This window comes from Callorhinus ursinus, unplaced genomic scaffold (genome assembly GCF_003265705.2).
Source record: "Callorhinus ursinus isolate GAN/ISIS: 27379988/994484 unplaced genomic scaffold, GSC_fseal_2.0 scaffold36, whole genome shotgun sequence".
In the NCBI taxonomy this organism is placed as follows: domain Eukaryota; kingdom Metazoa; phylum Chordata; class Mammalia; order Carnivora; family Otariidae; genus Callorhinus; species Callorhinus ursinus.
In genome coordinates this window covers 4,390,485-4,418,221 of record NW_027397098.1, presented here as the reverse complement: position 1 = coordinate 4,418,221, position 27,737 = coordinate 4,390,485, and the positions used below count along the sequence as shown (strand labels likewise).

General features: G+C 46.2%; 1 protein-coding gene across 7 annotated transcripts in view; it reads left to right on the top strand.

Moving 5' to 3' along the window:
- CAMK1D (calcium/calmodulin dependent protein kinase ID) overlaps positions 1-27,737 on the top strand; it is a 500,660-nt gene that overhangs the window by 459,956 nt on the left and 12,967 nt on the right. For all 7 annotated transcript variants that reach the window (XM_073879923.1, XM_025853468.2, XM_025853467.2 and 4 more), the window contains 3 exons: positions 652-727; positions 22,290-22,402; positions 23,961-24,039. In XM_073879923.1, coding sequence (XP_073736024.1) covers positions 652-727; positions 22,290-22,402; positions 23,961-24,039 — 268 coding nt within the window. The remainder of the gene's footprint in view (positions 1-651; positions 728-22,289; positions 22,403-23,960; positions 24,040-27,737) is intronic.

The following is a 27,737-nucleotide window of genomic DNA, read 5'->3' as shown; positions in this document are numbered from 1 at the left end:
CAGGCTGGAGGATTCTTGGATTAGAACCGAGGAATTGGAATTAAGGAGTATTTTTGCTGTTTCACGGATGAGAAACACCTGCCCAAAACCTTCGAGAGTGAGCTGAGAGCAGACCTAAGGCAGTTTCCCAGAGGCCAGATTTCAGGTCTCAACTCCCCTGGATTGTGAGCTCCATTAAGGTATTAGGAGGAGGCTTCACTTTCATGCCCCCACAGTACCGAGGAAGGCCCTACCCTGGGGGCCAGAAATGCTTCCCTGAGTTAATTTTAGGTGAAGTCACACCCCAGGCTCCAAGTGGAGTGTACCTGTCTCTGACTCAGTCTCTTCTGAACTGCGGTACCTAGCACAGCACTGACATGAAATAGTCACCCTATTTCAATTCATTGATAGATTGATTAGTTGAACTTTTTTGTTAATCTCATTACACACACACACACACACACACACAGACACACACACAAAATGCTCTCATGATTTTCTAGCTAGAAAAGCCAACACATAAAATAAGTTCTATATCTCTACCCAGTTTTTAGAATCACAGAAAGCTCAGCCTGGGGGGCAGACAGAAAAAGAGAAGAAAAATCTAAAAAATGTTTTATGTCTCAGGCATTTAAATTGTCAGGCTTGTGTCTCTCCTTTATCACTTCACAGCTCCTGAGGTCCTGGCCCAGAAACCGTACAGCAAAGCTGTTGACTGCTGGTCCATCGGGGTGATTGCCTATATCTTGTAAGTATTGCTTGCCACCTTGGTTGGTTTTTTTCTTTCTTTTTTTCTTTTTTATTGTGGCAAACTATACATAACACAAAATTTACCACTTTAACCATTTTTTAATGTACTGCTCAGTGGCATCAGGTACATTGACAGTGTTGGGCAACTATCACCACCAGCCATCTCCAGAACTTTCTCATCTTCCCAAAGGACAGCTCTGTCCCCATTAAACACTAACTCCCTGAGGTCCCTGGCAGCCACCCTCCTACTTTCTGTCTCTGTGCACTCGACTACTCTTGATTCCTTGTGTCAGTGGGATCATCCAGTATTTGGCCTTTCGTGACTGGCCTTTTCATTTATCATAATGTCCTCAAGATTCATCCATGTTGCAGCAGGTGCCAGAATTTCCTTCTTTTTAAGGCTGAATAATTGTCCGTTATATGCATATAATACATTGTGTTTTTCCACTTATCCATCAGTGGACACTGGGTGGTTTCCACCTCATGGCTATTGTGTATAATGCTGTTACGAGCACAGGTGTACAAATGTCTGCCTTTGGGGGTATACCGGAAGTGGGGTTGCTGGATCATATGGTACTTCCGTTTAACTTTTTGAGGAACCTCCACACTGTGTTGCAAAGCAGCACTCTCACTTTACGTTCCTCACAACAATGCACAAGGGTTCCAGTTTCTCCACATCCCTCCCAACACTGATTTCCCATGTTGTTGTTGTTTTTTTTTAAGATTTTTTATTTATTTGACAGAGAGAGACACAGCAAGAGAGGGAACACAAGCAGGGGGAGTGGGAGAGGGAGAAGCAGGCCTCCCGCGGAGCAGGGAGCCCGATGTGGGGCTTGATCCCAGGACTCCGGGATCATGACCTGAGCCGAAGGCAGACGCTTAACGACTGAGCCACCCAGGTGCCCCTGATTTCCCATGTTTTATAATAGCCATCCTAATCGGTATGAAGTGCTTTCATTGTGGGTGTGATTTGCTTTCTCGTTTTTAAAATTTATTTGTAGTGTGCTTGTTTGAGTAGAGTTGACACACAGTGTTAATATTAGTTTCAGGTGTACAACATAGTGATTCGACAACTCTGTACATTACACTGTGCTCAAAGTGTAGCTGCCCTCTGTCACCTTACAAGGCCATTACAGTATCACTGACCATATTCCCTGTGCTCTACCTTTCATCCCCATGACTTAGTCTTTCCATCGCTAGAAGCCTGGACCTCCCTCTCCCCTTCATCCATTTGGCTCATCCCCCAACCCCCTTCCCTCTGGTAACCATCAGTTTGTTCTCTGTGTTTATAGGTCTGATTCTGCTTTTTATTTATGTATGTATTTGGTTCATTTTTTTAGATTCTACACATGAGTGAAATCTTATGGTATTTGTCTTTCTCGGTCTGACTTAATTCACTTAGCATAATACCCTCTATGTCAATCCATGTTATTGCAAATGAAAAGATCTCATCCTTTTTTATGACTGAGTGATATTCCTGTGTGTGTGTGTGTGTGTGTGTGTGTGTCTGTCTGTCTGTCTGTCTGTCTATGGACACATGGGTTGCTTCCATGTTTTGGCTATTATAAATAATACTGCAATGTTTCTCTTATGGCTAATGATGTTGAGCATCTTCTCATGTGCCACCTTAAATTCCCTGGGGATACAAACCACTATGAAAGTATTAGGACATCGCCAAAAGAAATCAAAATGAGAAAAAAATTGATGAAAACCAAAATTGAGCTTTTAGATTCCTCATTTCTTGTCAGGTACCTCATTTACACAACCCAGGAAATGCTATCATAGGCATAGTGTTGTCGCAGTTAATTAAGGGTGATCAATTTTAGGTTTTATTATTATTTTCTATTTTGCTTAAGTCCACTGTCAAGTTATTTTTTAATTACCATTTCTTTTTGCAGTGATACTTTCAAATGCTTACTACGGAGCATATTCCTAGAGTGGGTTTGGGCCAACTGGTGTCTGTAATTGATAGGGAATAAATTTCTCCCCGAGGAAGGGAAGGCTTTCTAGCAGATAGAGCCCGCTACACACAATGAAAGACCATGGGGGATTGTGATCAGAGAAAGGTCTGACAGTATGTGGCATCCTCAGGGACTGCTGGAAACATCCCCCCCTGTGTTGGCTTTGTCTCATTATCTGGAAGGCAAGTGGTCTTTCTACAGCATACATTCAGCTGGGCAGCTTTTGTAGTTTAGTGTGGATTTAGTTGACAGCTCCTGTAAATGCCTGCCATTATGACAGGATTTATCCATTATAATGTCCTTGGCCCCTACGGCTCCCACTTATGGAAATAGGTAAAGGCCAGGTTCATCTGAGCTGTAAAGCTAGCATATTGCACTTACAGAGTGCTTTCACTTTCAAAGTACGTTGACTGTCTTCTAAGGTAGTTTCATCCTTTTTCATGGGGAGGGAGGAGTTACAGACCCTTTGAGAATCTGGTGAAAGCTGTGGACCCTCTCCCCTAATAAATTCATACACACACACACACACACACACACACACACACACACACACACACACTTCTGCATACCTCGTTAGGGAGCTTCCTGGGTAAGCCGAAAGCAGACACAGGCTGTGTGTTCTTTACTCTGGCTCCTTAAAACCCCAGTGGAAATTCTTATCAGAGGTCCTACCTTGCCAAACTTGACATGGAAGATTTAAAGAAATGAATGACGAGCCACTGTCCTTCCTGCAGAGGACCAAAGCTGGTATCATCTAGAGAAATCTGAGGCTAGGCAAAAAGCACCCCTTCCTCTGGGCTTCTGCTTGCTTGTTCCTTCACATCTTTTCTGAATCCTGAACCACCGCTCTGGTCTACACAGATGTCAATAGATTTCCTTTGCATATATAACTGTATATGTAATTGTCTCCCTGAAGTCTTGGCACCGGGGTAGGGTATCTATCTGCACAGCTATGAGGAGATGCAGATGGCTTTACTGAGATAAGCATTGGTATCTTAGACATTCGGCTGCTAGCACAAAATAGGGTAGACCAGATGACTCAATCAGCAGATTTGTTTCTCACAGTTCAGAAGGCTGGGAAGTTCAAGATCTAAGTGCCTGCTGATTCAGTTCCTGGTGAGGACCTTCTCCCCACCTCACAGACTGCCACCTTCTTGTGTCCTCGCAAGGCAGAAGGGGAACATGCATGTTCTCTGGTGTCTCTTCTTATAAAGGGCACTGATCCCAGTATGGAGGCCCCATCCTCATGACCCCATCTGAACCTAATTGCCTCTCAAAGGCCCATTTCCAAACACCATCACCTTGGGGGTTAGGGCTTCAACCTATGAATTTGAGGGGGATACTCTTCAGTCCATAGTAAATGGTTTGGTTGTGCTATGCTTAATAGAATTATTACAGTGGAATCCCCTTAAAACATGGACATTTCAGGATGGGCATAGCACCTACTTTGTAATAATGCCGACATCAAACATCTGTAGAACAGTGCAAAAATATAAATATGGTCACAAGTTTTATCTCCCTTCACCCTCCCTACAATCCTACAAGATAGATGCAGTTTTTATTAAACCCACTGAGAGAAGATAAAACTTAGGGAGACTACATAATATAACTTGGTATTAGAATCGACACTTGAACCCAAGCCCCACTCTGACTTCCAGTCCAGCTCTTTGTGCTAACATCTTATGCCCTCACATGCAGACATGGCCACGTCACTGAGAGAAGAGAGGACGTTTCTCTCCATGTTATATCCAGCTTGTGTTTATTTCTTTCTGCAAATGTTTACAGAATATGTACCATGCACCTGTCACTATGGTCGATACTGGGAATGAGTGCTCAACAACACATACAGAGCCCCTGTGTTTGTGAAGCTGGCTCACAGTCTCGTGAAAGAGAAAGGCATTCAAAGAAACCTCATAAATGAACATGGAATTTTAAAATGTGCAAAGTGCTTTGAAAGAAGAGGATGAGGGGCTCTGGCAACGTGGAACAGAGGTTACCTATTTCTAGTGGGTGGCTGGGGAAGCCTTCTCTGAGCAGAGGACCTAATAAAACAAAACCTAAATGATAAGTAGGTTAGGCAGATAAAGCGTGAGGAGGAAATATTCCAGGCAGAGTGAATAGCTTGAGCAGAGGATGCTTTCAGCTGCAAGTAAGGGACAAACCAGGCCCAACTGGCATAAGCATTTAAAAAAAAGTCATACCTCACATAATAACAAGTGCATAGGTGGGAAAGCCCCATGAGTGCCTAAGTCACATCCTCATTCCCAGGTTACATCCACCCTTGCTCTCCGCCATCCTCAGTGCATCGGTTTTTCCTTGTACCCTCCTCAACCAAACATGATGGCCGCCATAGCTGCAGGCCTCAGGGACAGACCCAGCACCAACTGGTGGAAGAAGAGGTGATGCTTAGCCCTGTGTACCTGTAAGGGCTAGACTCTCTTCCCCAGAAGTCCCTCAGCCAATGTTCCCTCATGTCTCCTTGGCCAGAAATGCCACCCACACTCATTTCTAAAGCGGTCCCTGGAAGAGAGAATGGGATGATCACAGCTGGCCGAATGAAGCAGGTGACCGTGTGGAGGAGGGGCAAATCACAGTTGTGCTGGGGAAGAAAAAGCAGGAAACAGATTTGCAGTAGGTAAAGAACGTGTCTGCCATGGCCTACAGGTAGGGCATTATCAGAAAGGCCAGCATGGTTACAGTACGGTGTCAATACAGGATATCAGAAAAGTTATATTCCAAGAGGTAGGCAAGAGCCTGGGGAAGGAGAGACTTGGCAGAAAGTTTGGTTTAACAGAGGTTAATGGGAAGCCAAAGAAGGATTTGGGCCTGAGGAGTGCACTGACCTGATTTCACTCGAGGACTGTTCCGGCTACTCTGTGAACAGGGGTTGGGCAGGGGAGCAGTGGAGGGTGCAGACCCTCGAGAGGCGCTGTCAGGTGAGCAGTGTGAGTTGCTTCTACCAGGGAGGCAGTGATGAGGGTCAGGTGGTAGGTGTATTTTGGATGCAGGAGATAAAAGAGAAGTTTCAAGTGTAATGCCAAGTCTTTGGCTTAAGCAATCATGTAAATGGCTAAGAAAAAGAATTAGGGGGTGGTGGAGGAGCAAGTTTAGGAGGATCAGGGAGATCAAGAATTTTGTCTTGGGCATGTTAAACTTGAGACCGCTTTGAGATATCCATGGAATAGTCTATGTACCTGGGGAGGTCAGAAGGCTGTGGGAGAGATCTGGGCATATATACATCTGAGTATAGTGAACATAGTACATCCAAATCCTTATCATGTATATGACACAATACTTGGCGGGGTTAAAATACAGTATTGAGTAAAGCAATACTATATTTATTTCTGTTTTAAGTATAAACTAGTTAAGCTTAAATGTGGTAGTTCCTTGGTCACCACTAGCTTTGCTCCAGGGATTAGTCTCAGGTTGATTTAACGACTGGGTCCGACTCCAAAATGGCAGGCAGGGCCTCTGTGAGAGGCCTGTGACCTCGGTTGGTGTTCCCAGCACGAGGCTGGCTCCGGGTCGAACTAGGGTTAGAAGCTGGAACTCGTGGGTCTCACTCTCAGACTCTTGCTACCTCCCGCTGACGCACTGTGCCCAGACGCCCCACTCCCATCCTGCACCGGGAGACCGGAGAGCCTGGCTGCTGAGCTGGCCATGACCCACAGACAGCACACAGGGGAAGCCAGCTCTGCCGCAGGGGTCCGCACTCAACTCCCATTCTTCGTGTCACCTGGGATGGAGAAGGGGTTAGCCTCTGCGGTTTTTTGGGGGTGCAGCATTATTTTCATTTGATCAACCTGTCACGCTGAGATACCTGATCACGGCAAAAGCGCCTGTGACAGACCACGTACCAAAGGTCCTCCTCTCTGCACACTAGGCAAAACATTCCACATTTTGTCAGAGCAGATACTTGATGAATTGCTTCTCTTTTGATCTCTGCACTTAGGATAAATATTTTTTTTTTCTATCAGGGATACTTATTTTTTTAAAAATACATCAAATGGGTCCTTATCCTGTCAGGAATCTCTCTTTGGGGATCAGGACTTAACCAAAAAAAAAAAAAAAAAAAAGCCATCTTTGCCTGCATCACTTAAGTTACTGAGAAAGATGGAGGACAGAGTGTTCTGGAACCCCGATGAGCATGTTGGTGTCCAGGCTGGAGATGTGGCTCAGCCAAGAAAGGACAAGTTCCAAGGACATAGAATCAGCATTTCACTGACCAGACTCAATTCTGTGATCATACATACGCTGCCTTTCTTCACGAAACTTCAAGGAGATGAGTTGATGGCTTGCCTAAATTACGCTCGGGGATACAGCGCGCTCTGGAGAAACACGGGATGCCGCGTAAGAACTGGGTGGAGGTCTTAAGAAGTTTAGGCATTAGAGCCTTAGGGCAGGCTGGATGGTTAGGGCGGGTCTGCCGTGGGTGGGGAGGCCCCTACCCGTGCTGTGACCTCTGACCTCCCTGCCTACCAGAACCTCCAGGCCAAGTACTTACCGTAATCCCCTTGTTTTTGACTGGCCTCAGACATTGTTCAGTCTTTTAAAACCAGGTCACGTAAATATCGATTGGCCAACATACACAGCCTAAGAGGCTTTGTTAGAGCGGCACTAAGAATGCCTCATCTGCATGGTAGGTCCATTTTCGGAGACAAAGGATGATCCTTGCCAAGGCAGTCATCATGATTTTAAACCATTGACAGCTGCTTCTTTATGGATACACATGTCCCAGGGAGAGAGCATGAACCCAAGCTCCAGTAGGAGAGAATGTAGCATAATTAGTGCCAGGGAAAGACCCAAGCATGGGGCATTATGTTGGTTGGTTACTACCATCAGTAGGAGGAGTGTTAACACTAATTGGAGTAATTAACTGGCCTTGCTAGCAGGCAGCAATCATCTTGTTATAATTCCTAAGCTTTGTGGGATGGGACACATTGCCTTGTTTAGGCTGCCTTGGGTCCATGGTCTGGACTTTGGCTTTAGAAGTTCAGAAACTAAATTAACCTGCCTATTCGTCTTGCTCAGACGATCCCAGCGAATTGATTCGCACTAGCCAGACTCAAAGAAAGAGATTAAAAAAAGAAAGAAAGAAAAAACCTGGAGTGTCAGTTTACTAAATCATGAGATCTGTGCCCCACGGGGTAATTGGATATGCATGTCATCAAACTAGCATGTTCAACCCCCAGGAGGAAATGATCCGCAAGAAAGCAAATTAAAAGCAAAAGTTTCCTTTACGAACAAGAAATCAGAGCCCTAGAGCTGGATGGCCTGAGGTGTTTTCACAAAGCCCATAGTCGTCTCCAGGGTTTTTCTCTACCAGGGGGTCTTTCTGTCCCGCTGTGGCCCGGCTGTTCCTGGGGGCTGGCCGGAGTGACCCCATGCTGGCCGCTACGCACGCCTCCCTCTCCTGCCTCCTGCCCTGCACAGCAGGCTCCACCCTGCTCGCTTTTTCATCCCTTAGGTATCATCACTTGGATCACCGCGGGCTTTGGTGGTTGTCATTCTCAGGCTTACTGATTTTATTCCACCGACTGCATTTCAGCGTGGCACTTTCCGAGGATTTCCAGAAAGGTGCCTCATCTCCCCTCCATGGTCTCTGCTGAGTGGATCCTGTGCATGGCTAAATGCCTTTTGGTTAGCTTTAATCTCAGACACAGGTATCGCTTGGCCACATTTCTGCTTTGTTTGTGGGCCTGTGGCCCTCTCCCTGCTGCTTCTAGAGAAAGAGTTTATTGGTTGTCTGTTGACAGTTGGTTCAACTCTAACCCCTTAGGACATAGTCAAACAAATACTGTCTGGTTTCAAGAAAGTAGGTGGAGGGGTGTGCACAGCGATGAGGGAGGGAATTTTACAAGCAGTGCAATCGAGATAAAGCAATTCTGCACTTTAGGTGGTGGGGGCAACTTCCTGCCAGTGAATCCACCAATGTCTTTGTCTCGCAAAGGCCCTGTGGTAGAGAGGACACCTGGAGGGAGAAGCAGGAAGGGAATGTCTCACCTATATCACCTGTACACTCAATGGCCAGTGGCTTCAGGCCAGATGGAAAAATATGTCACTTCCTCTGCTCTCTTTTGTTCATGTCAGCATCGTCTCCTGGAAACTGTCATTTTAGCAGTAGCTAAACGTTTCAGGAGATGTAGCCTTGGAGAATGGAAGGCAGGGGATTGACATTCACTCACTTAACGAACATTTATTGAGCCTAATATATGTCAGGCGATATGATGGGGTTGCAGAGATGGATTCATCACCAACTGGTCTTGGAGGTGCTTACTGTCGGCTGGAGGCGACAGACAGGAAGCAGATCTGTTCAAATCCAGTCTTGTCACCTGTCACCGAAATGAGAGGTGAGAGCTCCCAGGGCAGAGCCCTGAACCCTACCCTGGCCTTGAGGAAGTCTCCCCAGCAGAGGCGATGGTGATCTGGCTCTGGATAGGCTATCTTCAAATACAGACCATCGTGCAGGGAAATGGATGGTTTATCCTTCAACACCAATTATCTGAAGATACGATGCGCTTACTCTGAGACAAGATGTACCATTCGATCTGAAACGAATTTTTCAAATAGAACTTGAAAAATTTGATCCAGCTTTGACCTTCTGATATCTAACACTTGGTGGTGGGGAAAAAAGTATCATCTTTGAATTATCAGGATTTTTAATTCACCTGTCACCAGAGTGTGCAAATGGAAGCATCAGAAGAGGCCCTGATGATGTTTTACCATATTTACCACATGGTATGCAGGCAGCACACCGGAGTCGGGAAGGAGGTGGTGCGTAGATGGCATGAAGAAGCAGAAAGCCCATTGGAGGTGCCGTGGCAAGTCGTGAGTCTGGACTCCTTACTCTGTGCTGGGTGTGTGACCAGGAGGTGCAGAGGATGGAGGCGGGGAGGGGAGAGGCCCTGATTTCCAGGAACAAGTCAGGAAATGCTCGCGGAGGTGGCGAGAGGACCCAGGGAAGGACAGACTGGAAGCAGGTGACTCTGCGCCCACAGTGCGGCGTGCACTGGCGAGACCCTGCTGAGGACAGCGCTCCGGCCCTGCGGTCCCCTTGCCATGCACTGAGGGCTCGCTGTCTACGCATCCTCAGAGTGCTCTGGAAGAGATTAAGCAGAGGCCAAGTGCACAGCGCGACCAAAGGCCGAAGCCCGTGGTGTGGCAGTACCGAGACATTTCCCAAATGCATGTGGCTGTTCGTCTGCACCCCATCACAACCGCCTACCGATCAGAACGTGAGAGAGAGAGAGAGAGAGAGAGAGAGGCAGGAGAAGGAGGAGGAAGGAAGCAAGCTGGGAGGGAGGAATCAAGAGCCCCACAACCAAGAAAAAAAAGTCTCGATGCAAAAAGTCGAAATTGGAAATCCGCCCGGGGTTCAGAATCATCAGTTAGTGCTGGTGTTAATCACCTCCAGAGGGGATGTTTGCACCCCTCGGGGCTTCGGGATGAAATCCGTGACTTGTGAGAACTAATTTTAGCTGCTGGAAGTTTCTCTGGGTTTTTCCGAACGCAACACTCCCCGACTGTTTGAAGCTCTCCCTGCTCTTCCTCCTCCCTGCCTGTTCTCCCTTCCACTGTTAGTGGGAGTGGAGTGCAAGGAAGTCTGGGCTTCCTCTGGCTGGATTTGACCTGCAGGAGGAGGTGCAGAGCCTCTGCACAATCCCCAGACCTCCCATCTGGCTAACGCAACGATCAAAAAGTTAGACACTTGGAAGTGGGGCCATGGATCACGACGCAACCGCTATGGACCCTGCATTGTCTAGCCCACCCCTTTAAAACTGTTTTACTCCAAATGGAGGATGCTACTCATTTCTCACCCTTGGGGAAGTACTGAGTCTCCTCCCTACCCCCTCTTCCCGGCTCCCAATCTTCAGCTCCAGTTGTGTATAAACTTTCCAAGAAATGTGTTCCCTTTCTCCCCTAGATCTTTCCCTGATCTGCTTACTCATTCTCAGCTTTCAAGGCATGATCCAAATCTCCAGGGGTGACATGGGACCTTTACCCACTGTATTTTCATCAGTCGTGCTTTGCTGAAGTCAGCCTGCACATGGTTTTAATATGTGAACCATTCCTAGTTTCTCCAGCCTGATCTCTTCCAAGATTGCACAGAGAAGGTTCTGGAGCGTGCATAATCAAACATATGGTTGCTGAAATAATTGGATTACTTCTTGGTAATGATTCGGGTCTTGGTCATTCTATTTTATAAATCCGAATAATATGCTGAAACCTGTTTTGTTCACTAAGTGGGCCTTGCAGCTAAGTACAAGAGGTTTATCAGCTTAAAAAACTTTGCTTTATTTTATTAAAGTCTGTCATATTATCCAGAGTAAGATGGATAAAACTCAGATTCTTTAGCACAGGCCCCAGACGTTCCTAAATACCCACTGAGTGCCAAAACGAAAAGGTAAATGGGGCCTTCCCAGAGTTGTTGCATATCAGACAGACTCTCATTTCCAAAGGAAGAGACACCCAGATTTGATTGGCTTTGTGAATGTTTTTCAGAGACTCTTTGGGCCTGGGTTGGCCTTATGTGGCTTACTTAGTTTGCAATAATATACCTAGAGGTTTGTTGTTTTAGTCATTTCCATGGCACCCTGGTCTAATTGCATAAAAATATTCTTTCTTCACAAATATGCCATTGAATACAGGCATATGCAGGAGATTTTGAGCTCTTCCTGGAATCAAGGGCTCCTGGGCTAAATGATTGGAAATACTGGTCTACAAAGAGCAAAGTAACAAGCTGGTCTCTGGGACACCATGTCCTCATATTCACGACACAGTGCACAACGTTAGGACCATAAAAATTCAGTCATTGCTCTTCTTCCTTTCTTGAGCAAGCTTAGAAGTTTAGGTCAGGACGGATGGGCATTTGTGGACGATTCTGAGACTTTGCACAAAGTTTAAAAATATATTGCTTCATTTCCATGTTGAGGCCATTGGACTGAGTCCCTTGGGGTTTGTCTGCTCCTCTGTCCCCCTTCCGTTGTTCTTCCTGGTGGTGAGCAGCGTTCCACTTGAGTGCTTCTGCTGAAGGACGGGAAAGGGATTACAGAGCATGTGACAGCACTTTTGTATGTTCTGCCCGTTATCTGTGTGTCTCCGCATCCATCTATCCATCTATGCATGTGTTTTATATATAACACATATTATTATATAGTATGTGTTATATATATTATCTCTCTCTATAAGGTGGGCGCTATTATCCTCATTTCACAGAAGAAACTGAGTCTTAAAAGAGGATATGTCATTTCCCCAAATTCACTCAACCTGTACTTGCTGGAGGTGAGATTTGGAATCTGCGTTTTGTTTCTTGAAATCCCAGGCTGAGGAAACCACAGCAGGAAACCTCTCTGAAAACAGAGTGACAGTCGGCCCTCAGAGGACAATAGCAAGCCTTTCCTTGAAAAGTCACATCTCCATTCTCCTTCAGAGCTCTTTTATCCGATTAGACTCAACAGCAAATTCTGGGTTGCCTTTTTCTGGTGATTATTCGATTGTCAATGTGAACTATTGCACCCAAATGCTTTTTGTATAAAATATTGAAAATAATTGGGGCAACTGGGTGGCTCAGTCATTTGAGTGTTCAACTCCTGATTTCAGCTCAGGTCATGATCTCAGGGTCGTGAGATTGAGCTCTGTGTTGTGCTCCGTGCTGGGCGTAGAGCCTGCTTAAGATTCTCTCCCTCTCCATCTGCCTCTCTCCCACCTCACACGTGCTCTCTCTCTCTCAAAAAGACCCCCAAAACTCTAAAATATAGAAAATAAGTTTTGGCATTTAAGCACATTTCAGGTGCTTAGAAAATTCACTTATGTATGTTATTTGATTTCCCAATTATTCTGGGTCGGTGAGGCACACCTCCTGCCCAGTCCTGTAGAATTCCACAAAGTCCTGACAGGAGGGTTTCTTTTTTTTTTAATTTATTTATTTTTATATTTTTATTAACATATAATGAATGTATTATTTGTTTCAGGGTATAGTTCTGTGAGTCATCAGTCTTCTACAATTCACAGCACTCACCATAGCACATACCTTCCCCAGGGTCCATCACCCAGCCACCCCATCCCTCCCACCCCCCACCACTCCAGCAACCCTCAGTTTGTTTCCTGAGATTGAGTTTCTTATGGTTGTCTCCCTCTCTGGTTTTGTCTTGTTTCATTTTTCCCTCCCTTCCCTTATGACCTTCTGTCTTGTTTCTCAAATTTTTCATATCAGTGAGATCATATGATACTTGTCTTTCTCTGATTGACTTATTTCACTTAGCATAATACCCTCTAGTTCCATCCATGTCATTGCCATTTGCAAGATTTCGTGGGGGGTTTTTTTGATGACTGCATAATATTCCATTGTGTGTGTGTGTGTGTATATATATATATATATATATATATATACACACCACATCTTCTTTATCCATTCGTCTGTTGATGGACATCTTGGCTCTTTCCTATAGTTTGGCTACTGTGGACATTGCTGTCATAAACATTGGGGTGCATGTACCCCTATCTTTGGGGTAGATACCCAATAGTGCAATTGCTGGGTCATAGGGTAGCTCTATTTTCAACTATTTCTGTTTTCTGTTTCTATTTTGAGGAACCGCCATACTGTTTTCCAGAGTGGCTGCACCAGCTTGCATTCCCACCAACAGATGTTGGCGAGGATTTCTCTGCATCCTCGCCAACATCTGTTGTTTCCTGACTTGTTAATGTTAGCCATTTTGACTGGTGTGAAGTGGTATCTCATTGAGGTTTTGATTTGGATTTCCCTGATGCCGAGTGATGTTGAGCACTTTTTCATGTTTGACAGAAGGATTTCTATCCTTTACATCCTCTCAAGGTTCCACATGGGAGTTCAAGGAGGCTACTGGACGTGATCCTGTTGGAATTTGGTTCAGTATAAACTCAGGTCCATTTTTCTCCAATCCCTGTCTCCCATGGACAGGCCCTAATAGTCCCAGCCAGTCCCCTCCCCTCTGGCTTTCCAGAAGGTAGGCTGGGTTAGATGGTTAGGTGTTGACTTTTGGAGTGCAAGGACTCAGCTGGTCTTTATTTCTTTGGCAGGTCTTACAGCCTTGGTCCTGGCTCTGATTCATGTATCACACACTAAAACCTGCACCCTGACTTCAGAGGCAGGTCTAGGAAGAGGATGTGTATGCATTTCCTCATCTTTGCCATAACATACTTGACGGCAATGTTCATATTAAAGGTTAATACAACTTGGCTCTGGAATTGGATGAGTAAAGTTAAAATTCTGTTCTGCCCCTTTGGTGTGAGAAAGTTGCCTCATCTCTCATGCAGTCCCTCATCTGGAAATGGAAGATGGAAGTGCTTATGTCATAAGTACACATGTCTCATAAATGAGACAAAACCTGTTAAGTTGCATTGCCCAGTGCCTGGCACACAGTAAATACTCAACACATGGTGGCTATTATTATTAAGTTTACAGGACACACACAACTTAGTTTCTCCTTTATAGAAAAGTCAGCATCCTGCTTGTGCTTTTCACATATGGCTGGACTCTGAACTCTGAGGAGCTAGGACAGGGCCTGTCTTCTTCACTACTAGATGATCAGCATTTGGCATAAACGTTGGCACTCCATAAATCTCTGTAGAATTGGGCTGAAGTGGCTTTTGTTTCTCTAAGCCAGAGCCCTGGGCTGTTAGATGCCCATGCCTGCCACTTGCTCGGGTTGAGGCCACCCCTTCATCTCACTGGGGCCCACTTTCCCAGCCTCTGGCCAGTGCCAGAGGATGACTACTGGACCCCACAGAATAAAATTCTGTGATTCTGTGCAAATCCCCCTACGAGGCAAAGTCCTTCCTCAGGCATATATTTCAGCTGTGGTTTTGAGGATTCAAACTGGGAATGGGGTACAATATATGGGTTGTGTCATCTCATGAGCATCAACTGGTTGGAGGGAAAACAGACCAGGGAGACTGATGCATGGAGGAAACCATCAGGGCGCAGGGCAAACGTGAGCGTTGAGAATAATTGTTGACCAATGGTTGTGCTCATTCTGCTCCACTTTGGAGGACTTACAACAGAGGCTATTGGGCATGAGCAGGTTTCACTGCGAAAATAACTTAAAAATTTTAACACATGAGAAACTTTAGTTAAATTATTTCCCCCAGAGTAAATATCCATTTCAGGGTGTTCAATCCTACTTTGTAAGTCAACTTGAGTGAGTGCCGTTTTGCACGCAAACACGCACAAGCAATTTTCGTGTAAATATTTCCCATTTATGAAAGAATAGTCAGTTGACAAATATTGATTATTGTTGAATGCTAATGAAAGATACAAAGGAAATGCAATATATGACATTGTCTCTCTCCTGTAGGAACTCACGATCAAGGTGGGAAGACACATGTAATAACCATTAAGTAATCCTTTTTAAGTTTTTTGAGGGGACCCAAGAAAGAGATGGGATTGAGGTAGAATGTTAAGAATGGGAAGTGTTCAGAGAGAGGTTGAGTGTGGTGGGGGTGTGGCAGTCCCTGAAACATTGAGGTGTTGATGGGCTCATTCATCCAGCTGATTTTTGCTGAGCATGTCCTGGGCTGGGTGTTGGGGATGGTGAAGATGAATGAGGTACTGTCACCTCCCTCAGGGAGCTCAGAATCTAACAGAAGATGGTGGGACCCAGATATCAACCCACATGTGCACCATGATGGCTGCGCCTATGAGGCTGGGGAGCTCAGAGGAAGGGTGGGGGTCAGGAAAGGCATCACGGGATAAAAGCCAGGCACATGGGGCCCTAGGAGCAAAGAGGAGCCACAGCTCCTCCCGGTGGACACGGGAGGAAGAGCATTCCAGGCACAGGGAACAGTGTATGAAAAGGAATACTCTCAAATCAGAATGCAATACTGTGGCTTCTTGTGACCACCTTCCCATTACCTTTCCTGTCTACTTTTCTATTTCCTGTTTATTTTTTTAATTTCCTGTTTCTTTTGAAGCTTAGTGTTGAGTGTCTGTCCCCTACCCCCACCCCCCCAAATAGAATATAAAAGCCACGAGAGTAGGACTCATGGTCTCCTTCCACGCTAGATCCCCAGGCCTGGGGCACAGCCGATGCCCAGTTAGCATCTGGGGATCCTCCCAGAGGACTACCTGATGGGTGGTTTTTCTTCCTCTGTCCTCAGCGGGGACCTGAGGGGACCACTCAAGGAAGGTACATGTGACTTAGGGAGGGGTAGGAACAGCTGCCGCAGGCCTGTGCTCACATCCAGGGCAGAAGGCATGAAAGCCAGGCAGCTAATAGTTGATAGAAACCTAACAGGGAAAAATCAAGTGCATTCCCCAGGAAGAGGGATCATTCGCATTCACGCTGAGCGCTTGCTGGTCTGCACAAAAAACCAAACCGGCTGTTGTTACACAGCCATCCAGTCAATGCCATGGGTCCGGTAGTCTGAATTCTGGTACCCCAGACACATACACACGTGCTGTTGTCCTGTACCTGTTAGCCATATGTATGTCTTCTTTGGAGAAATCCAAAAAGGAAGAGAAAGCATTGGTGGGAAAGTGGGAAAAAGAAAACCCTCACACACAGTTGGGGGGAATACAAAATGGCACAGCCACTGTGGAGAACGGAATGGAGGTGCCTCAGAAAATTAGAAATAGGGGCGCCTGGGTGGCTCAGTTGGTTAAGCGACTGGCTCTTGATTTTGGCTCAAGTCATGATCTCAAGGTCGTGGGATTGAGCCCCACATTGAGCGCTCGGTAGGGAGATTCTTTTTCTCTCCCTCTACCCCCCCCACCCTCCCTCTCTCTCTATCAAATAAATAAATAAATCTTTAAAAAATTAGAATTAGAACTTACTATATGATCCAGGAATCCCAGTTCTGGGTATCTATCCAAAAGAATTCAAATTAGGATCCCCAAGAGGTATTAGCACGCCCATGTTTGTTGCAGCATTATTCACAAGAGTGAAGACATGGTGACAATGTAAATGTCCCTCAGTAGATGGATGCATAAAGAAAACATGGTCTATGCATACAGTGGAATATTGGTAACCTTTAGGACATTACACTAAGTGAAGTCAGTCAGTCACAGGAAGACCAATACTGCATGATTCTACTCATATGAGGTATCTAAAATAGTCAAATTCATAGAATCAGAGACTGGAATGGTGGTTGGCAGGGGCTGGAGGGAGGGGGAAATGGGGAAGCAACAGGCATAACATTTCAGTTATGAAAAATGAATAAGCTCTAGAGATCTGGAAGACATTGTGCTTGGAGTCCACAGTACCGTACTAGACACTTAAAATTTGTTAAAATGGTAGATCTCATATTAAGTCTTTTTTTTTTACCATAATAACACTTTTTAAAAATTTTATTTATTTATTTGAGAGAGCGAGCGAGCATGAGCTGGGGGGAAGGGCAGAGGGAGAGGGACAAGCAGACTCCCTGCTGAGTGCAGAGCCAGAAGTGGGCTCAATCCCAGAAAACCGAGATCATGACTTGAGCCAAAGTCAGATGCTTAACCAACTAAGCCACCCAGGTGGCCCCCCATAATAACACTTTTTTAAAAAGTCACTGCCTAATGTTCAACATGGCTAGTACTTTCTCTACCATGACTTTTTTCAATAAAAACTGTATATATTTAAGGTTATAACATGATGATTTAATATACGTAGTGAAATGATTACTACAGTCAAACTAATTAACATATATTCTGACATTGTTACTATATGGTGATGAAAGCACCTGAAGTCTACTGTCTTAACCAATGTGCAGTATTCAGTACGGTATTATTAACTATAGTTCTCACACCGTACCTTAGATCTCTAGACTTATTTGCCCTACATATATGTGACTTTAATCTTTGACCACTCTCTCCCCGTTTCCCTCCCCACCTCCCCACCCCTGGTAACCACTGTTCTATGCTTCTGTGTATTTGACTTTTTTTTCTTTCTGTGCCTGGCTTATTTCACTTAGCATCATACCCCCTGGTTTCATCCATGTTGTTGCAAATGGCAGGATCACCTTCCTTTTATGGCTGACTAATATTCCATTTTCTGTACATACCATAATTTCTTTTTTTTAAGATTCATTTATTTATTTGAGAGAGAGTGGGGGAAGGGCAGAGGGAGAGGGACAGAGAGAATCCCCAGGCAGACTCCCCACTGAGTGTGGAGCCCAACGCAGGGCTCGATCCCAGGACCCTGAGATCATGACCTGAGCCGAAATCAAGAGTTAACTTGATTAACTGACCTTAACTGACTGAGCCACCCAGGGGCCCCATTTGCCATAATTTCTTTATCCATTATTTGTCAGTGAACACTTGGGTTGTTTCCATGTCTTGACTATTGTGAATAACGTTGCAGTGAACACGGGAATGCATATCTCTCTTCAAGGTACTGATTTCATTTCCCTTGGGACTATATCCAGAAGAGCTATTACTGGATAATATGGTTGTCCCATTTTTAATTTTTTGAGGCACCTCCATACTGTTTTGCCCCAATGAGTTGAGCTGAATTATGGAAATAAAGTTACATAAAAGGGCAAAGAGGTAACGATTGATTGTTACTTGGGAATCCTGTTAGCAGGCATCCGTTTTCAGAGGGACAGAGACACAGGGCCAAGGGCAAACAAGCAAGAAGAACATATGTAGCATAATTACCCCGGTAAACTCTAAACTCGCGGGGTCCCTCAGCAGGAGCTCTTAAGCTATTACAGCATTTCAGTTTCCAAGAAAAATTGTGCACTGCCGAATCAGCCGTGGTTGGCCATTGCCGATTTTCATATTCATTTATGTGAAAAGTCTTCTCCTTCATGGAAACTCTTCTCCTTTATGAGAAGTGTCCATGCCCAACAGGGACATTTTAGGTCATCCAAACCACATTGCATTCTTTCTACAAAGATAGGCCGGGTTGCTCCCAACACCAGGCCTTACACATTGAGTTCTTCTGGAATGTCTGTCAGTGATAACAGAGCATATTGCCTCCTGATAGGGTTATTGTACAGGAGTGTGGGCGAGATCTCTGAGGGCTCCCTGAGCTGGGGCAGTGATGGACTCTTCTAAACTGTAGATCCTTATCTCTGTCTCAGAGCCCAGCCAGGGGGCTCAATAGCCAACGATGAAGCCTCTTCAAGAGCATGTTTGTTCATCCAAGCATTTACTCAGCATCTGCTATGGGCGGACCTCGGGGCTGGCCACTGAGAATTCAAAGATGAGAGTAAGACCTGAGATGTGGTCCTGCCTTAGGGAGCTCGAGGACAGCTCAGGGCAACTTGCAGTGTAGTAAGTGTCAGCAGGGAGTGCTACCCACTGCCCTAGGGGAACAGAGGAGAGCACCTACCCCACCTGGCAGAAAGGAGCTGGGTCTTGCTAGTAACAACCCCAGCTGGTCTTCAAGGGTGTGCCAGAGGCAAGTGACAGGGGAAGGACAGCCCAGGTCAAGTACATACATTTACCTTGGTCCAGAAATAAAAAGTGCCCAGTGGGGAGCGAACTCTGAGCATCTTAGCATTCAAGACCCCGAGTGTGGGAAATGGGGTTGGAAAGGTAGAGTCCAATCACCAGGTTCTGCTTACAGATGAAGGGGCAGGTGGGCAAACTAAATGACCTGCAGAGAGTATTCAAAGTCAAGGCTGAAACATAAGGTTCAATTATGTTTGATAAGCCTCCTTCCCTTGAGTGAATCAGCAAAATAGTTAAGAACACAAACCTGGAATCAGATGGGTAGGCCTCGAGTCCTGACTTTGCTCCATATTAGTTTCTTTGCCTTCAAAGTGAGAATTGTACAAGGGACTGTGACCCCGAGCTTCGTAGCAGCTGAGCCGTAAACATCCCTAGACCCAAGGTGGTGAAGGGAGGCTGGGAGCAGTTACCAGAATCTGAGGAGGAGTGCCTGGTAGGGTCTGCTCCCTGAGAGGAGCAGTGGTCCTCAGTCAAGGGGTGCGTGCTGGATGAGAGGGGCCAGGTCAGCACATACGCTGGCCCTGAACTCCCCCTTCCTTCACCATCTCCACCAGGGGCCCCGTTAGCCAACCTCTACCAGATGTCACGGAGTTCACTCCTTATTCTGGTATCCCTATAGGTCAGCCTCCCAGGGCACAGAGCGAGTGGAAAGTGGCTCTAAAGGACGAACAGAAGGTGTTGGGGACACTCACCTCCTGCAGGGAGTGAAGTTTGAGTGAGATAATACCACAAAGCTCTTAGTGGCATTTTTGACCCAAAACAAGTGCTCAGTCAAGGCTAAACTATAATCTAGCAGTACATCTACAGGAGTGGGCCACAAGTAGATAAAATGGCAGAGTGGGAAAGACTGAAGGTATAAGGGTTCTCCTTGGATGACCATCCCGAGGCTGGGATGGAGGCAGTCCTTGAGCCCCAGGGACGTGTGTTGCCTACAACTGGGCGTGACCCTCAGTCATTGGGTTGGCAAGTTATGTTATTCTGAACTACTGACTTTTAGGTCTAGAACAGTTGGGAACGGCTTTATCGTCTTTGAGTACACCTGGTGAGATAATTTGTACATTATTTAAATGGTTTGATACGTAAAATAAGAACATAGAGGTTCCACTTGCAAATAGGTCCAGACCACAAAATTCCACGTTCTGCATATGGAGATAAATAGCTCAAAGTTGGCTGTTGTTTTTTGTTTTGTTTTTTTCCTATTTGGACCCTCTGCACAAGCCTACTAATGGAATAGCCTGGCCAGGGAGCTCTGTGAAATTTCTAGATCTGGGGAGGATTCTGCAACTTCTATTTGTCCTTCGCTTCTTTTCCAATCCTTATTTTAAAATCCTCTTTCCTAAGGTTAACTTAATCTCCAGGCTAGATCCACAGCCTTTTCTCCCGTCCTCCATATAGCCACATAAACAGTATCCTCTCTCCTCCAAGACAGCTTAAAAACCAGAAGAAATTGGGATATACATTAAGAAAATTGGCACAAGAAGAATACATCTTTCTTGGACTTTTCTTAAAGATTTTTTTCCCTTGAGAAGAAAGCCAAACTGTAAAGTACAACACACTCAGTTGTTAACAAACAAAAACCTCACATATCTAAAATTTAGTTATTTTCCAAGACGAACTAACATTTTGCTCTGTCTGCTTTTCCTAATATGCACATTTCATTGAGCCCAAATCCTCATTATGGGAAACATTTACATATCCATCTCCCGGCTCCACAGTTTCCTGGGCAGTAAAATACGCCCTCAGTGGTTTCAGAAGCACTGGCTCATATTCATTTTGCCAAAAGCAGCAAATCTTTCAAAAATGAAATTTTCCAGGCACTTAGCCCCTAAATCAACCTTATGGGGATAGATGATTTTGAATCTTATCGGCCCACGCAGTGTCTCACAGCCTTTAAAAATGTCATCAGCCTTCCCCCTGGGCAGCATGACAGGTGACACTCTGTGTCACAGCAGGAGTAGCTGAAGAATGAGTATACCAAGTCTGCATTGTGAACCTTTCTTCGGTTTCTTATTTGCCGACAGCCTCATCCCTTACAGGCCTGTGGATTCCCGTTCATATGTTCTCATTCCACAGGTCTCTAGGCTGGAGCTGTGTTTTGAGCCAAGTTTGGCGATCTGGGGAAGTTCAGAGCTGCCACGGTGGGGGCCACCCTCTGGGCTGCCGTGGGCCCAGAACCAGGTTCTACATGATGCAGCTTTGTGCCCAGCCTTCTAGAAAATCCAACCTTGCCTCTGCTCTGCCCGTCCCTTAGAGCTACAGCCTAACTACCACCCCTTCCCGGATGCCCTGCCTCACGTGGGCTCAAGCATGTACTAGATCCCTCCCTAGGTTCCGTAGCCATGCAAACAGGTTGCAAGAGGGGGTCATAGAGGCACAGCGTCTTCAAGCCAGAAAGAATGTTAGGAATTTCCTAGTGTGGCCTCCTCGTTCAAAGGAGGAAGTCTTGATCCAGAACATGCGCCAGTGGCCTACGAAGGCAACAGGTCACATCACAGCAGAAAGCAGAAGTGAAGTGAGAACACAGAGTCTCATGGAATGAATTGTACTGGGGGCGTTTAATGAAAATTTCTCCTCCTGTTTTGTTGGTCAGATGACTGTCCATACCTCTAGAACTACATGTTACTTGCACCAACATTCCAATACAGTCTTCTAAAAATCGATCTTGAAGGGGTTCAGTGGAAAAGGGGTGATAGTATTATGATTTGTGTCGATTTCTGCTTTTATTTTTATTGTATATTAATGGCCCAAACTGTAACCTTCCAAATACCCAATTTGGGCATGGTCGGTTGGTAATGTATATTTTAGGGCAACTTGTAGCAAGTTTGGTTACCCACCCATCGACTGTTGGGGACAATATTACAGACAGTAAGATCAATAGCTTTTACACACAGAAGGTGTAGGGGTTGATTTGGGAGTATATGGGGCTCTGGTTAATAACATGGAAAGAAAGGTGGACTTACCTATGTGTTTACTTTAGATCATCACCTTTTTGCGATTTATCAAATCACAGCTTTAGTTCTCTGGCACCTCTGCCCCTAGAAGAGGTTTGCTCAGGTTGTATTTGCAACACACACAGTGCAGTTTTCTCCACTTGAGTGAAGATGGTTCTTCCCTCCAGGCAGAATGTCCAGTGACCACAGCGGATATACAGCCGTTACAGATCCTTACACTGTCTTGTCTTCCAGGCTCTGTGGCTACCCTCCTTTTTATGATGAAAATGATTCCAAGCTCTTTGAACAGATCCTCAAGGCAGAATATGAGTTCGACTCCCCCTACTGGGATGACATCTCTGACTCTGGTAGGTCTCTTGGCTCCCCAGGGGTGGGACCCTTACACCCAGACCACTTGACCCTGACAGACCCCACGGGTTTCAGAGTGGTCCTGAGGCTCCCAAGGAAGCTCCATGAGCCTACAATACTTGGACTTGACTTGCAAAGCAGAAGACAGGCTTGGGACATCTGACCGGAGCCACACTGAAGGATGGGACCAACTCCTCCATCATTCTAAGCCATGCCCTGATCTGAGCACTCCAGGACTGAAACAATATTAGCTAACATTTATTGAGTGCTTACTGTGTGCCGAGCACTGTAAGGTCTGCACACATGCTAACTCACTCAGTCCTCAGGACAACCTATCAGATGGGTGTTACTAGTATCCCCACTTGACAGGTAAGCAAACTGAGGCCCCAGAAGGTGATATGCCTTGATGGAAGCCACACAGCTAGTAAGTGGCCAAGCTGGGATTTGAACCCAGACCCTCACTCCAGAGCCCACATCTCAGCTACTGTGCCACACTGTCCCAGAGACATTTACTGTTTCCTCCTCAGGGATAAAGATCGAAACCAAGGCTTAGGTAGACTGACAAGTCTCTTGAGCCTCAAGGTCAGTATGGTAACAACAGTCCTCCCTACCACAGAGGGTGGTACAAGGATCAAATAAAATAATAAATGGGGCAGAGCCCTGCTCGTCCTGGTGAGCTGTTCAAATATTGCCTTTTAATATGTGTTACTTCCTCCTCACTGGAGGCACCTGCTTTGTTCCTCAGCCTTCCAGAACCTGGGACCTGAATGCAGTTCTCCAAGGCTTGCAGGGAAAAGCCGCATGGGGAATATTTTATTTCTGAGCTCAGGAGGGCACAGCCTTGCCCCCGGAAACCCAGTCTTGTGGGCAGAGAGCTGCCAGGCCCTGACATGCCACGGGTCTCTGGCCTGGCATACAGGTGTCATCCTCTGGTTCTGTAACCCAGTGCCTCGTGTTCTCAGGGTCCCACTTCCGGGTTCTACCCCGACTGGGCCTCCTAGCGCTTTGCACTTCCCCACCGGGGCATATCTTATTGCATCTCGATGTCCTGCTCATTGCAGGCAGCTGAGTGGGCTGTGGGGGGCTTCTCGAGGGCTTTGTCTCCACAGAGCCTCAGGTCCTGGTGGCCTTAGCAGAGGCTGAGGGGATTTTGTTGAATCGCTGATGTCTAAATCACAGAGAGGACATCAACAAAGCAGCATCCTCAGGCAGCAGTGAGCCCAGCGAGAGGCACATGATGACAAAGGTGTTTGATCTCTGAACCAAAGATATCACTAGCTGCACCAGGGAAGGGCTGTGAGTTGGGCAGGCAGGGTCCCGGGCCTGGCGTGACTGCCTCCTCCTTCACTGTCCCCTCTCACAGTGCCAAGTCTTGGCTTCCCTTTCTCCCGAATGCCGGTTCCCGCCTGCCTTTTGTGTTCAACGTACCATAGGGTCAGGGGCGGGGCGGGGCTGTTTTTCATGCTTCACGCCATATTCCCAAAGACCCTGCGGCAGCAAGTTGTTACATCTCCAGCTGCACCCTGATTCTGCCCCTTGTGCTTTCTTTCTGAACAGCAAAAGACTTCATCCGGAATCTGATGGAGAAAGATCCAAATAAAAGATACACTTGTGAGCAAGCAGCTCGGCACCCATGGTAAGAAAAGTCACCCACGAGGAAGGACGCGCTGATGCCTTTCCAGGCTAAACCCCTTCTCAGCCGTTCCTAACTGTGGAGTGACTGCATCTCGTTCCGACCACTGGCTTTCATCCTGTCCTCAGGGCAACACTTGAACTCTTCCGTTCCCTCGGGACACAGCCTCCTGAATGCACGGATGACAAGTACACTGTGCAAAAGATAGCTGTAGGCTTTTCATTCTACAGGAAGTATTTTAGGATCATTTTTATTGAAGGTAGTTCTCCAGGGAGGCATTAAGACTGGAGTTTTATTCCTTGAGCTTGCCGTTCAATAAGTAAGTGAATTGATGTTATATATTCTTTTGCTTTTAAAATGCTTTTTGGGGCACCTGGGGGGCTCAGGCAGTTAGGCAGCTGACTCTTAATCTTGGCTCAGGTCTTGATCTCAGGGTCGTGAGTTCAAGCCCTGTGTTGGGTTCTAGGTGGGTGTGGAGCCTACTTTAAAAAAAAAGAAAAAAAGAAAAAGGAAATGCCTTTCAAGTTAATGTGTCTTCAACCCCAGAGGCATTCATTGATGGCTTGTGATAATTCTATACTAGGCTTTCAGCAGTGCCCATGATGCTATCTTGTTTTTGTGCCACTTACTAGGTTTGAACCCAGCTTCACTATCAATTAGCTATTACTCTGGGCTTGTACTTAACTTCTCTGAGCCTCAATTTTCTTATCTTTATTTTTTTTTTAATTTCTTTAAAAGATTTATTTATTTATTTTAGAGAGAGAGAGAGAGTGTGGACGGGAGGGGCAGAGAAAGAGTCTTTAGCAGACTCCACACTGAGCAGCACGGTGCCCGATGTGGGGCTCCATCTCACGACCCTGAGATCATAACCTGAGCTGAAACCAAGAGTCAGACGCTTAACCGACTGAGCCACCCAGGCGCCCCCAATTTTCTTATCTTTAAAATGAGAACAAGGATATCTTGTTTACAGAGTTGATGTAAGAAATCATTGAGATCATGCCTGCAAAGGGCTTAGCTCAATGTCTGGGACATAGTAAATTCTTCATTAGACTGTTCTCATTAAACCACCAGGAGCATCCATTTGGAAACAAAGAGCAGGAATGGTAGAATATGCAGTATGATGGCAACAAACAGCCTTTGGCTTCAGGAGAAATTCCCCCTAAAAAGCGCTCTAGGAAACTACCCCTTGCTTGTTTCACCACTGTCTGTAGCATTTCCTCCCGAGCATCACATGCCGGTTAGTCCTCCAAAGGGCACCTGCTCAGGGGAGCGTCGTGAGCTGGTTTCATCGGACAGACAGTCCCCAACTTCATGATTTTTTTGACTTTACGATGGTGCCAAAATGGTACCCATTCAGTGGCAACTGTACTTCCAGTTTTGAATTGCGATCTTTTCTTGGGCTAGCTGCATCAGGGACAATCTTCTCTCGTGATGCCGGGCGCTGGCAGCCATGGTTCCCGTCAGCCACACGATCCCAGGTCATTGGCCTGGGTCTCCGATACGCTGACACCCATTCTGTCCCCATACAGCCGTTCTGTTCTTCACCTTCAGTGCAGTATTCAGGAAATTCCATGAGCTACTCAACACTTGATCATACAAGGAGCCTTGTGTTAGATGATTTTGCCCAACTGTATGCTACCGTGAGTGTTCTGAGCATGATTAGGGTAGATGAGGCTAAGCTATGTTTTGCAGGTTTGGTATATTAAATGCATTTTCAACATATGATAGTTTCCACTTACAGTGGGTTTATTGGGATGTAACTCCATCGTGAGTCGAGGAAGCTCTATATTTTAATCTATGACCACAGTTGTCACTCATTGAGCATCAATTATTTCAGGTACTGTTCTAATTGCGTTAAAATATCATCTCATGTTTTTCTTTATAATAACCCTGTAAGGTAGGTTTTGTCTCCATGTCAGAAATAAGAAAATCGATGTAGAAAGATAAAGTAACTTAGCCTGAGCCAAGACTGCGGGACCACTACCTGATGGTGAAGCCACCCTTGTTTCTGGTCAGAAGTGATTCCAAAATAAGTGCTCTTCAACACCACCCTGTCAGGAGAAGTAAAAGGGAGATAGGAATGGCAGAAGGCGAGGGAAAGGTGCTTCTGAATAAGGAGGCAGATTTGGTCGTATCTATTTTTAAGAAGTTTAAAATAAATGATATTTTATTTTGTAACAAGTTACAATTGGACAGTAGGTCAAAGTGTGTGACAAAGTTAGTAAAGCTTTTCTTACTTCACCAACAATACCAACAATGGCCTTCAAAGCTGTAGGAGACTTTGTCTTCTTCCAGTTTTGTTGAGGTGTGGTTGACGTACACTGTATATAAATATATGGTGTAGTGCATCATGACTTCATATTTTGCAAAAATATGCAAAAAAATCTGCATATATTGCAAAATGATTCCCGCAGGAAGTGTAATTAACATCCACCCCGTTATGTAGCTACCAGAAACAATTGTTTCCTTGGGATGAGACCTTTTAGGATTTACTCTTCAGCAACTTTGAAATATATGCGAGAGCAGGGTTGACCATAGCCATCCTGTTACATCGCAGCACGTATTTATCTTGTATGAGGACTAAAAGTATGAGACTTTGGGGATTATCTGATGGAGGAGGAAAGTGATGTCTAAAGAAGGGAAGCAGTTTTCCTCCGACATGTTCCCTCATCCAGCCTCGCTCTGTGGAAGATAGGAAGGAGGCCAGCTGAAACCTAGTCCCTGCTTCACCAGTTTTTTGAAAAACCAAAGAAGGGGGAGGTCATTTCACTGAGGGGCCTGGCAGAGGACTTCCCAGAGGGGCCGAGCCTCATGCCATGAGGCCTTCACCAGGCTGTTGAGGGAAGAGAGGAGTTGCAGGTGGGGTGAGCGGCCGGGCCCATCATTAGGGCCTAACCGCATCTCTGTCCTGGAACCACATACTCCATATTGCTGGAGGGGCAATGGACAAAGGAGCAAGGCAGGAGGGAACCAGAAAAGAAGGCATGGCCATCGGGGTTCTGGTGCGAGCTCCAGGGTCCCCACCAGGGTAGTGCAAACTCTGAGTCCCAGTCCCCACTTCACCCTCTGTTACAGCATGGGCTGTACAGCCCTGGCCCCCCGCCACCCTCCCCGCCGTGTCGAAGTGAGATCATGAATAACGGCAGTACTTATCCTCTAGGGCTTTTCCAGGGATTGAATGAGACATGACATACAAATAAGAAGAAGAGGACCTGGTACCTAATACATCTCCCATCTGTATGAGTTGCCATTAATTTATCATCACACAAAGCAATTTGTACTTTTCCCTTTGGGCGGTGGGGGCCCTGACAGGTTTTAAGCAGGTGATCAGATTTCCATCTCAGAAAGCTCAACAAGCTGCAGGATAGGAATGAATCCCTGGTGCTGAGCCAAGGGAGGCAGCAGGGAGGTGCTGGCTGGAGGTGGAGTGGAGGCTGGCCCAGAGAAGAGGGGAGGGGGCCTGTCCGGAGCCACAGGGATGGAGCAGACAGAGAGCACAAGGGACACGCCAGAGGCGGGGAGCCGCGGCGCTCAGGGCAGGGGGCCCAGAGGTTATTGCCAGGGTTCCAGTTGAAGGGACTGGGCCGGTGAGATGCCTCCACTGGGAGGAGTAGCAGCTTGTGTGTGGAGCAGGAGGGAGGGGCCAGCCGTCTAAGTGCAAAGCTGAGCTGGGCAGGGGGGCGTGGGGGGGGGGTTCTTTG